Here is a 13,157-nt window from a genome sequence, read left to right as displayed (position 1 = left end):
GTTTCCAACTCTTTTGTTTATCTTCTCTGTGGCTGCTCGTGAAGGCTGCCTGCGATGTATTCTGTGTTGGTGATGACGTGAACATTGAGAAGGCCAATGACTCCTTAATCAGCAATGATCGCAGCTGGAAGAAGAGCAAGTTCCGCTTGACTTACACGGCCGAGGCCCCAGCCCTCACAGAAGGTGAAAGTTCCTCTTGGTACTTAGTTACAAAATGCTTGTGGAAACTTAATATTAAAGGGGCAAGTTCATCTGTACAAAATACCTGTAATTGATCAGCAGTGTGGTAGTGCGGTTATTGATAAAGATGAGTCACTCAGCCTTTACGTGACCCGAAGCTGAGATTTGTGGCCCTGGTGTGAGAAAATCATAATGAGATTATAATGGGATTTTGAGAACTTTTCCCTAGAGGTCTCGAGTTCAAAGTACTGGACCAGATTTGAAGTGGTTCTGTTACTTAATTTCCATAAATTCATTTGGTACTTCGGCACCTTCAAACTGACACAGATTGTGACGTAAGCTTGGGGGTGGGCAGACTGGGACCCATTGACTAGTCTGCTCATTTAGCCCCCAGACCAAAGGGTAGCATTCCAGGACTTATGGCTTGGTCAGAGGATATCAGAGGATATTCCCTTCCTTGTTGAGAGAGATTAAAAGGTTGGGATCTGAAGCAAAATTGCAAATATTTCAGTATAAAGCGAGAAATATCCATAAATTTGTTCTGATTCTTTTTTTGATATTACAACAATTTTACACAATTTGGCAAGCTGTGTCTTTGATGTTATTAATGATGTTAATGTTTGTTAATGATGTGATTCTTTTGAAGTTCTTCAATTAGAATTTTTTATGTAGTTTGATTTGGTTTATTAGTGCTGTGGAATATAATAGTATTTGAAAAAGAATCCATGTATTTATCCATGAATACATAGTATTCAACATAATATGTCTGTGCAGCAACTTTGCTAGAAATTCATTGCATTGTCTTTGCCAAAGTAGAGAGTTGTTTACATTATGCCATTATGTTAAGTTTGGATCCTGACTCTCTGAACTATATAGGGCTGGGCTGATACCCTTTTTGTACCCTTACCTATACCCTTTATGTACAGACACTCCCGTATCTGTGCATAAAGCTTCTTATCAATCTTTCCCGGAAAAGAAATCAAAGAAGTATTTTTTCCAAGAAGAACAGGTCTGTTGATCAATCCATAAATGATGTATTATTTATGTCTGCTAACAGCATTATACAGCATTCACAAGAAGAAGGTTTATGGAGCAAAGATGCTTGAATCTCATAATGTGACAGTTGTTTACATTATGCCATAATGTTAAGTTTGGATCCTGACTCTCTGAACTATATGTACAGACATGGGAGTGCCTGTACATATAGGGCTGGGCTGATACCCTTTTTGTACCCTTACCTATACCCTTTATGTACAGACACTTCCATGTCTGTACATAAAGCTTCTTATCGATCTCTCCCAGAAAGAAATCAAAGAAGTATTTTTTTCCAAGAAGAACATGTCTATTGATCAATCCATAAATCATGTATTATTTGTGTCTGCCAACAGCATTATACAGCATTCACAAGAAGAAAGTTTACGGAGCAAAGATGCTTGAATCTCAAAATTTACAAAGTCCAAAATCAAAGTAAGTATTTACACGTGAAACACTTTTCAGATGAAAACACTTTGTCGCATATTTGTACGTTTTATCAAAATCGTAAACTAACGTTCAGTTCGTCTAATGGATTCTTCTGGTGTCCAACTCATTCATTGTTTACAGTGACATTTTAACTAAATGGAACAGACTGAAAATGGTGCAATGTTATTTCCTAAATCTCTGATCCCTTTCATAGTCGCTCCACCATATTTGTGCGGTTACACACAAACAACCACGACAGCCTGCGCTACAAGCCTGGCGACCATCTGGGCATCTTCCCTGGCAACCATGAGGACCTGGTAACAGCTCTCATAGAAAAACTGGAGGATGCTCCACCTGTCAATCAAATCGTCAAAGTGGAGTTCTTGGAGGAGAGAAACACTGCCCTAGGTGGGTATTAGCAAAGTCATGCTACTTTGCGAATACAGTAGGCATGCAATCACGAGAATGGCATTTTAAAATCTGGGCAGGTTGTCAAAATCCAAATGTAAATAAGAAGTCACAGCAGACATCATGAAGTCACACTTCAGCAGGATATCCATGCCCAGAAATTTTTCAGTGAACTGCATATTGGCAAACAGTTGTGGTGACACCGGGTGACTTAACTGTGATTTTCTCTGTGACTGTGATGCAAGACATTTGCTAAACACAGGATTAGTGCTTATTCAAAATTCATCTCTACAATTCAAGCCCTTGTTGCTAACAACTCTCACTGTATCTAATTTTCTTTCAATTCGAGAATCACATGTTCCATACTGCTGCTTGCATTTTGCGAGGATCACATGTTCCATACTTCTGCTTGCATTTTGGTTGTACTTTGCTAATTACAGACAACTAGACAACATATCCAAGGGTGTTATGTATAACGTGTTAGCAAATGCTTATCACACAGAGAAATGCTTCTGATCTTCTGACTGGTTTGATACTGATTCTCAAGCTAGTTCATTTTCAGTCAACAAATTCCACATTGTCTAGCATTAGATCAAGTAGCAGGAAAACAGCATTGCTAAGACCTTTTGCAGCAAAAACCTCCCAAAAAACAAGCCAGCAAAAAAACTGCACACACACACACGGAGCTCTTATAGTTTGTTACCTCAATTTTTTCTTTCATGTTACACATACAAAAAACTAGTACATCATATGAATTAACTCAACTTTAACCTTATAATTTTCTGCAGGTGTAATCAGTAACTGGACAAATGAGACCCGTATCCCTCCCTGCACCATCTACCAGGCTTTCCAGTACTTCCTGGATATCACCACTCCACCGAGCCCTGTGCTGCTCCAGCAGTTTGCTGCTCTAGCAACCAATGACAAACAAAGAAAGAAACTAGAGATCCTCAGTAAGGTAAATTCACTTAGTTTTCAATGTTACCATTTACACTGACCTTTCAAATGGCTGAGCTGCAGCAGTGCTGAGTGCTTGAACTTGTTTTGTGACCAAACACATGAGGGATTTCCGATGTGTGCATGTAAGCTGTATCCAAAGATATGTTCTCCCATTTCCAATCTGAGATGAAAATGTATGCATATTTTTAGATCACTTTTCCAAGAACTGTTCTATAAAAAGTCACCATGTGCTTAAGCTTCAACAGTAACCAACACATTTCCTGTGTTTCAAAATATGAGAATATGGCAGATAGTTTTATGTGTCTTATAGCTGATTTGGTGCTCTTTGCACCAAGAGTACGTACAGTAGGAGTTAGCTGGCGCCAAATTAAAGCCGTTGATCGTTCTAACCCAGAGCCATCCCCCCTTGCAGTGCCTCCCACTATTCACTCTCCATTTTTGTCAATGTGTGGAAAAGGCTGGATGAGGCCAAGCAGTGACTCATATGCTCATACACAGAATTATTGTCACCAAAGCAAGAGGGAAAGATGGTAGGCTTCTGAATTCAGAAAGAAGAAATTGTACAGTAGAAACAGCATTGCAGAACATGTTTTAATGAGTTAAATCTCAAGCTCATTCCTTACAGGAATAATTGTTTTGTTTTTTTGTTTTTTTAAGCATTTCTCTTCTTGTTTTTCATGTCCAAGCAATACAAAGCACACACTGGCTTATTATCTTCTTTTAAAAAAGTTAATTAAACAAATCTATCAGCTTCTCATATCTGTACAGTCCCACGCCCCCTTCTGTTTATCAAGGTTGAAAAGCCCAGGCCCCAAAGTGCTTATTGTGTTAGAGTTTTGCTAATTATGCATTAGGTGCTTGAAACTGTCTTTTAAGCTCATATTGTGGACCACACCAGTGGGTTCTCAATGAGCATTTTGTCGCTCATTAGCACTTGAGAACAAAGCAAAAGTTGGTAACATATCAAAGGTTTTTTAGCCTGATGGCAGTGCTCTACTTTCCTCACATCCAAATGTCAGCGATGACACGCAGAAACAGTTGGGCAGTGAATGGCGAATAGCTCTGCTTGTGGCTGCCTCCTGCTCCTGAGTCAGAAATGTTTACAGATCCAAAAGAGGAAACTATCCTCTTTTTTCAGTTGCTGTGGGAGTTGCATTGATTTCTTAGTCTGAACGACAATAATTCAATAACTTACCATGACTAAAACTATATAAAAGAAATGACAGCCGATACCTTTGTGCCACATTGTCTTTCTCTGTGACATTCCAGGGCTTGCAGGAGTATGAGGAGTGGAAGTGGTACAACAATCCCACACTGGTGGAGGTGTTAGAAGAGTTTCCTTCTATCCAGATGCCCTCCACTTTGCTGCTAACCCAGCTGCCTCTTCTGCAGCCTCGCTACTATTCTATCAGCTCCTCTCCAGACCTGCACCCAGGGGAGATCCATCTCACAGTGGCTGTGGTCTCCTATTGCACCAGAGGTAAGGCCCTTGTACTAATTTGGAGTTTTTTCCAGTTGAAGAACTGCTCTAATTCCTGTCCAAGTATTTAAAAGCTGTGTAGGCGTAGTTTCAGATGCTTAGGTCTTCTCAGCTGCCTGGAGAGGTTAACTTTAGTCTACTCAGAAGACTTTTAGTAGTCTGAAGTAAGTATTATGCATGTGAGTTTTATCAACATGAGAAAAATGTAAATTATACAGATATCAGGGTAACTATATTGCAGTTATTGGTTTATTTTTTCCTTAATTTAACTAGAAAGTATTCTGATATTTAAACATCTTTTTCAGTGATCATGTACTTTAAATTACTAGACATAATAGACATTTCTCAAACCAGTGCAGGCCTGGTATATATTTTGGTTAAGTCTGTGCCATGGATAAAAGGCACTGTGCCATAGCTCCTTCAAGGCTACTGCAAGGATTAAAAAAGAAAAGTGACTCAGACTCTCTGAAAACCCTCCGAAGCTACAAGAGAAATGATTGGAAGTTATCTTAGAATGTAAGTCTGCTTTACAAGGCAGCCAAAACAAAACTGTAAAAACCAGAAACACGCACTGGGAGAAAGATTTTACATATTCTGTTTATAAATATGGCCACAAGCACAAACAGTATACTTCAGTCTACTTCACTGCATTATTTAGGCATGAGGCATTATTTAGGGCATGATTTAAGTGTTGTTTTTAGCACCGCTGTGGCGGTATATAATCTCAACCTGTAAAGTAGTCAATAAACATTACTATACCTTTTAACTGCTATCTTCTCCCACCTGTAATGTGCACTTGTGTGGACATATTACTATGATTGTATAAGCAACAGCTGAATTACTGTAATTTCCCTTTAGAGAAAGAGCGTGAGGAAGAGGGGAAGATGGCTATAGCCTTGAACACATGTTAGGACCACTCTTTTCCTGTTAGTTTGTACGCTTAAAAAGAGTGGGAGGCAGAGGGGAGAGAAAAAGGTAAAGTGCTTGCTCGGTAATCATCTCTTTCAGATGGAGAGGGACCAATCCATCATGGAGTGTGTTCATCGTGGCTTAACAGGATAGAGAAGGGGGAGATGGTGCCGTGCTTTGTCCGAGGGTAAATATCAAAGTGTTTTTACAAGAAATTTTAAGGCAATGCAATCTAATCTATAGTAATTTGCAAAAGTCTTGAGCCAACCCTTTATTTTGTTATATTTTGCTAAGAGAATGGGAAGTAGGTGCAGCAATTTACTGAAGCATGCAAACATACACAGGCAAACAGTATAAAAGCTGGTATATCAGGTACAATTCTAAAGAGCTTAAAAGTCAGTATTTGGTAAGAATCCCAACAAGTCTTTTTTTAAGTAAGCCTTCTTGTCATTTCTTCAAATATTCTTCTGGAATAGTTCCGCTGACTTCTTGAAGGACATTCAAAGCTCTACTTGGGATGTTACCCATTTTTTGTGATAATGTCTGTCAAGATGATCCCACACTGTTTCAAGAATGTTGAGGTCTGTTCTTTGGGGAGGCCAGTCCATGACTGGTGGTGTGTTTTGAGTGTTTTTTTCTATCCAGGTGTGTTTTTACTGCATTGACAGTTCGCTTGATTGGTAACAGCTTCATTTTTCAGCATAACAATAGATCCAGACATTTTTCCAGATGGTAAACCTCACAGTACATTTCTACATTTATAATTCCATTAATTTTTACAAGATCCCCAACAACACTGGCTGAAATGCATTTCTTATTGCATTTCTTATTTCTTATAAATACTGTTTATGAGATTTTGATCTTCTTTTGTCCTCTACTTCCTCTAAATGTTTATGGACACACACTATTTCCTGCAGAGATATGCAAATTTTTTGTCTAGGAGCCCTTTGAGAATCATCTTTTTGGTACAAAGGTACAATTTTAGGCAGCCAGTGTTTAAAGAAAAGCTTTGAAAGCCCTTTAGAAATCCTGGAGAACTGTTGTTCAAGGCCACATTAAAAAATACAAGAAAGTCTGGCTCCTTGGAAACAAAATGTAAGGAAATGCGGGGCTCCAGACATCATTTCATGACACGTGAAAGGTGATGTTTGACAAAGTTTGAAAAAAAAAAAGTAAGCTGATTTGCCAAGATTGGTACCACTCTCTTGTCTGCAGGCATGATATAGAGCTAATATGATTATCAATTCATTCCCTAAGACTAAAAGTGGAAACAAAAATAACAGAAATATTTGCTGTTAAAGTTCTCTAATTAGTACCTTTTATCTTTTTGTGTAAAACAACTCATTTTTATCTTACCAGGAGTGTTCTTTGTAAAATTTATAAGTTTACAGTGAATAAACAAAATAAAATTGTCAGTTAGTGAGTTTTAGAGGCAATGAAAGGATTAGGGGAATCTTGACATCAAGCTATACTTCTCCAAAATACTCTATTATTCCTTTATTACATTTTATAGGCTCCATGGTAATTTGTTGGATGTTGTTTGTGTGTGTGGCATTATTTTAGTGCACCATCATTCCAGCTTCCCAAGGACAACCAAGCACCTTGCATCCTTGTGGGTCCAGGAACAGGGATTGCCCCATTCAGAAGCTTCTGGCAACAAAGACTATATGACCTTGAACAAAACGGTTGGAATTTTCTTCTCAGTCAATCCTTAGAGAGTTACTTTTCACCAACTTATAAAAAGACTTTGCAATGTATTTTCAGTGCTTATAGATTTATTCTTCAAATTAAAGTGATAATGTAATTTTGACACTTGTACTCTGGATATCACTTCTGCATTTCCATCCAGAGCAACAAAGTAACTCTTACCTCTTATCTTCAAGGGATGAAATCCTGCCCAATGATACTGGTGTTTGGTTGTCGGCAGTCTGAGATGGACCACATCTACAAGGAGGAGACCATACAGGCCAAGAATAAAGGGGTGTTTAAGGAGCTCTACACAGCCTATTCCAGAGAGCCTGGCAAACCAAAGGTACAAGCACTAAACACGAAGGAAGTCACTTGTAACATCTGTCTCTGGCCTGTTTAGTTAGAAATAAATTCACAAATTTGAGATGGCTGGATAAATACTTCTGTAGATATAGTGGATTTTTACTTATCAATGTCATTCTGCTGATACATTTTCATATATATATTTGTCTTTGTTCTCTTTATGCTCTGTGCTTCCTTTGTTGTTGTGATTGATTCTTGTTTTGTTTACAGTTCTGTTACTTTTAGCAGTGACAGTCAATACACGGATTTGAAAAGAAGAACAAAATCCACAGAGCATAATTTTTCTTACTCTGAGGTTGCTTTGTTCCTGCGCATATCAGTCTTTAGGTGGCAGTTTGCAAATTTTACTTTATTCTGTGTGTAGTGTCCCACTCGGTTTTTCACATTGTTTCCTTTTCTGCTTTTTTCACGCTTCACTTCTCCATGCACACTCATCATTTCTTCACTGCCTCTCTGTCAGAAATATGTACAGGATGTACTGCGCGAGCATCTGTCAGAGACGGTGTACCAGTGCCTGAGGCAGGAGGGCGGACACATCTACGTGTGTGGGGATGTGACAATGGCAGGAGATGTTCTCAAGACTGTCCAGCAAATCATCAAGCAGCAGGGCAACATGAGCCTGGAGGATGCTGGCTTCTTTATCAGTAAGCTTCGGGTAAGAGTGGCGGCGTTCTCTCTGCAATATCATCCCTGTTATGTTCATGTTCATACTCCATTATACCCTACTGAACAGTGAAGTAAACTTAATGTAAGGGAGATTCTAGAGTTAGCTAAAATACCTGATCAGCTGTGAAATACTAAATGTAAGATGCTATCCATCATTGCAAAGGTAATGTTGTTTAAGGACTGTATATGGACATAAGCCCGATCACCCAGTGGTATGTGAGGTCCTGTTTTGAAACCTCTACCTCTTTTTTTTAGCATTTTGGCTCTAAAGTGTAACCATATGTTACCATGTTGTTTTGGCTCACATTGGTGTTTTTGCCACTGCAGGTCCATTTTGTCAATATTGGTCATACTATGATCAGAAAGAAGGGTTATCTGATGTTTGCCCGTTGGCTAATAACCTGTGATTGACAAGTGATTAACCAGTGTGTATGCAGTTTCACATTCAGACCCGCCCATCTCTCGTCACACCTGGCTTCAAATTACTCATCTTTATATTTCAAAACATGACTTCAGAAATCGATGGATGACATCATGGTAGCCAGTGTCTTTGGCTAGCTTTCTTGTCATGATCATTTCCCATAGAATCCCATTTTAAAAGGTATATCTACAGCCTGCTAAAGAAAACGTATTATTATGCTACCAAACGCACACACATCTGGTAAACAGTTACTCAACTTTGTCTCGCTACCAATCTTTGTCGTTAGGATGAGAATCGCTATCACGAAGACATCTTTGGCGTCACCCTGCGCACCTACGAGGTCACCAACCGTATTCGTTCAGAGTCCATAGCCTACATTGAGGAGAGCAAAAAAGACTCAGATGAGTAAGTGTTCTACATTTCCAGTATTTTTTGTTTCTTTTCATATTTAGTATGTTACAAAACTGTTCTGAAATGTCAGTAAAAGTCAGAAGAATCTTTTCTTTGGTAAAATATTTTTCATGGGTAAAATAAATGACTGCTGATTCACTGTGAATTCATGGTAACTTCTAATAAATCATGAGGAAAGGCTTTGTGAAAATCAGTTCTTTATTTAATATTAAGAAAATATAGAAAAATGTATTCCATCATCAAAAAAACAAACAAATAAAAAACCCAGAAAGGATTCATATCAACTATTTTTCTATTGATCATTCACTCATTCACATCCGTACAGTAAAATCAGGACCAATTACCACTGTGGAAAAGCCCATTCATATTTATTTCAATATTGCAACTACAAGAGCAGCTTTATCTCAGAAACATTTGTAAGTCAACTTCAATCTGCAACCTGTAGTTGCTGGCGACAACAATGTGTTGTCATCACTAGCTTCAGATGAAAACAGAGCAGGTAACCATAGAAACCTGTGGAGAAGAGCATTTAAACTAACAGGATTAGAGTGAAAGCGAGTGGCTCTGCTCCATTTCTGTTTTTGTTTCCAGCGTTATTTGTGCATATTCAAGATTAGACACTTCATATACCCTTGCCATAAGCGCAAAACAAGGGCCCTACATAGCCACTATGGCTCATTAACCACCAACAAAATGCATCACAGACGATGGTTCCTGTGTGGATTGTCACTTGAATTTCACATTCGGCCATCAAAGCCCCAGCTTGCTGGATGAGTAATGACTGTAACATCTCTATTTCCATGTCCCTGTTGCTCTTTCTGTCTGTCTGTCTGTCTGTCTGTCTGTCTGCCTGCCTGCCTGTCTGTCTGTCCTTCGGACTTTTTTTCTCTTCAGGGTTTTCTGCTCGTAGGTCGATGAATCGACAGGCTTTCTGAAAACAACAAGACACAGCACCGCTGGTTTACTAATACTGTGCCAATTTTTGTACTGTAAAAAATGGGTTTGTTTGTGTTCTTTTTTTTATATACCATTTTAATGTTTCTGTTGGGCTCTGCGATCTTGTCTGTAGCAAGTTGGAAATGTTCTGTTCTTTGAGAATCTGTTTTGCTTGTTGATGATACTTCCAAAAATGATCTAGTGTAATGACCTGCCTCATTGTGAATGCATGAGCAAGACAAGAATATATTCAAGAAATATAATATACTCTGTGTTATTGTTACTGTTAAAAGGCTTTTATTGAGGTTTTATATTTGCAAGGAAATGTGTGGCATAGATAGTAAACTTTTATTTCTGTGTGGATTAAGTCAACTTTACTTGTTGGGAAAGTATAAGGACTGCTCAAATATATTTGGACTGTTTTTCATTATCAATATCAATCTCTTTAGTCCTTGACTAAGAAAAAGAAAAGATGTATAGGCATGCAGACAGAGAAACTGAAGGACACGTGCTGCGGACAAATTTAACGTATTGACAGGTATCCCTGAATAATGAAAACATAAATTCTGCCACTGCCTCCATAAACAGATTACTTTGCTCTTCATTGGCAATTCTTCAAAATGCACTGGCCTCTGTGCGAGTGCCATTTTTCTTAGTGTGCTCATTCTGCCATAACATCATAATCTTTTGGGTCCCAGGTGGTGTTTGCTGAAACTGCAGCAGTAATGTGCAGGGCAGCCACTAAAGACCAAACTTGAGTCGATATATCTTAAAAATAAACTTCAATGATAAACTATTAACAAACATATAGGTCTTGAGGGCTTTTTAATTTAACATCTAAATCATACTTTGTTCAGTGTGGTATAACGTGTTATAATGTGTTAAATTATAAATGTCGCGGAGGATTTTTTTATTTTTCATCAGCTGTTTGGAATAAGCTATAGAGTAAATGACTAATCGGTGAGTAAATGAATAAGTAACAACAGAAAGGAATTGTTCAATATCATGGAAAATACATTTATTCACTCCAATAGGCTATCTCAGTGGCAGCTGTTTAAAACTTTGTTAAGATGTGTCCTAGATTTTGTTGTGTTGCATTGCAGCAAAGGTTGTCCGACTAAAATACAAGTCTGAAGAAGAAACGTATTTATGGGTACCTGATGTCCAGAATTAAAACGCTGCTGATATCAACAGATTGGTCTAGCAAGGCTGTTTTCCCCATTTCCAGGTCTTCTTACCCCTAATTGCCCATAAATCAAGTTTACTATTTTTACACTTTGGTTTTTGTACAGAATAAACTAATTAAATATAACATGTTACTCAGTGAGCTTTAATCGTGCCGTATTTGCGACCTTTGTAGAGAGCCTGTTTCCAGTCTGTATGCTAAGCTACACTAAACGGTTCTTGGCTGTAGCTTTGTATTTGCTGTAAAAACAAAATATTGGTATTGATCTGTTCAATTTATTCTCAGTAAAATAGAAAGAGCCTTTTCCTTAAAAGTAATCCGCAACAAAACGTTGTTACTGAAGGGAAAAAGATGCTGCCCAGTTCGTATCCGACAGCTGTCAACTTGCTCCACTTATCACCTATTGAGCCTTTAAAATATCTATTTAACAGCATCATATCTCCTCTGCCTCTTGCCTTACATTAACACTTTGCCTACGTTTATGCATTCATCCTTTCAGTTTTTTTCTCTGCATGTTTGTGCTACCTTGTGGCTCACGCGCCACCCCTTCACTGTGACCTGACACCTGCTCAACAGCATCAGCACGCATGTGTGTATGCATGCATATGTGTGCCCTTGAAATTATCATAAGTGTGCGCATCTCTATATACGAGTGGGTGTAAAACATGCATGATCTCAGGTGTGTGTTTTTACATGATTATTCTACTTGTCTGTTACCTTGTCAAACTGCTCCGATTTTTAAAATAAGCATGAGTACCCTGCTCTGAGTCACACAAGCCTGCAGATTTAATGTTACAGATGGTGTTTTGGTAACAGAAAGCTGCCCACATGGCTTTTAGTTTTGATCGCAGCAGTTCAGTTCTATTGTTTTAAGTTCCAGCGAAGTTTCATCCAGAGACAAGAGGCAATCACACTGCCACTGTGGTCATTTGCTGCTTTCCAACGAGTCATGGTTGTAATTTGAAAATGTATGTGCAGGGGCCACATTGTTTTTTTGATCACCCACTTTGCATTAACCTGTGGCTTTTTCTTGTCAGCTTATGTGTCTTGTTTATTCCCTTTCTTTGTCTTTAATTCAAATTAAATATAGCTGTCAGCATGACTAATTGATTTCATTGTGATCTTTAAATGTCCTTTCCAGTTGCTGAGAGTAGCTTTTTGTTTTTCTGATTTTGCTATGTTATAGTTGGGAGATAATGGGTGTTTCCTATTTTCCCTGCTGTTGTTCATTTTGGATGAATGTCTGCTCTGATTTATTTAAACACATTTAGTTGAACTGGAATGAAAGCTGTCAAGAAAATGTCTGTTATGTAAAATGTGCAAACAGAAAAGAATATTATATATAGCTTCTATACATATATATAAATATCAAAAGACAAAGTATAAACTATAAAAACTACCACTACAATCTTTTCTAAGAATGTATTTTGATTATGTAAATGAGCACTTTGATTCTGTTTGATTTAAAAGGAACAAAAAAAGGCCTATTCTTTGTCGTGTCTGTCATATCCTTTAGGTATGAGGGTAAAACAGCAGCATTAAACAAATGCATGATACTTTGTCTCCTGTTCATATTTAAAAAGCTCTGTCTCTTTACCAGCACTGTGTCAGTTAGTGAGACTGTTTTGAGCTTGTCTGGCCTGTCTCACGGGGCCCTGGACTGTAACAACTTTGTTGAGGGGTTCTTATTTTTCGGTGTTTGCGTATCGCTGCTGCTATGAACAACTCTGATCCAATCAGCCTCTGCTATAATGACCTTTGTTGTGTACTTAATTGAGGGTATTCCATTTAATGCATCAGCTGCAAGGACTTTGCATTTACTTACAAATAAAGAGAAACATTTACAGAATATGTAAACACATTTGCTTGGTTTGTTTTTCTTGTTTATATAAGAAAGAAACCAGAGTGGAAAGGTTTATTCAGCCAGTAGAAAGTGTTTAAGGTTGAGGCATTTTAGTTCGGGGGTGAGGTGCACAGTTTATGAAGGAAAAAGGGCTGAAGCAAACAATCCATTTACTTCCCCCTCCTTCTTTTCCTCCTCCTGTAAGTGCTGGTTGTCATGGTTCAAAGAGTTGGCACTCAGAGTA

The 13,157-nt window shown here is 38.2% G+C and overlaps 1 protein-coding gene across 1 annotated transcript in view; it reads left to right on the top strand.

Moving 5' to 3' along the window:
- Positions 1-12,901, top strand: part of nos1 (nitric oxide synthase 1 (neuronal)) — a 41,592-nt gene extending 28,691 nt beyond the window's left edge. Inside the window, exons 19-29 of the mRNA XM_063489609.1 lie at positions 45-183; positions 1,569-1,647; positions 1,856-2,049; positions 2,838-3,007; positions 4,279-4,489; positions 5,498-5,585; positions 6,962-7,083; positions 7,282-7,430; positions 7,911-8,105; positions 8,824-8,942; positions 9,843-12,901. Coding sequence (XP_063345679.1) covers positions 45-183; positions 1,569-1,647; positions 1,856-2,049; positions 2,838-3,007; positions 4,279-4,489; positions 5,498-5,585; positions 6,962-7,083; positions 7,282-7,430; positions 7,911-8,105; positions 8,824-8,942; positions 9,843-9,858 — 1,482 coding nt within the window. The 3' untranslated portion in view covers positions 9,859-12,901. The remainder of the gene's footprint in view (positions 1-44; positions 184-1,568; positions 1,648-1,855; positions 2,050-2,837; positions 3,008-4,278; positions 4,490-5,497; positions 5,586-6,961; positions 7,084-7,281; positions 7,431-7,910; positions 8,106-8,823; positions 8,943-9,842) is intronic.
- Positions 12,902-13,157: the final 256 nt, after the last annotated feature.

The sequence above is a fragment of the Pelmatolapia mariae genome, linkage group LG12 (genome assembly GCF_036321145.2).
Source record: "Pelmatolapia mariae isolate MD_Pm_ZW linkage group LG12, Pm_UMD_F_2, whole genome shotgun sequence".
NCBI classification, from domain to species: Eukaryota; Metazoa; Chordata; class Actinopteri; order Cichliformes; family Cichlidae; genus Pelmatolapia; species Pelmatolapia mariae.
Note: the sequence above shows the minus strand (reverse complement) of the source record. Positions and strands in the feature narration are given on the sequence as shown.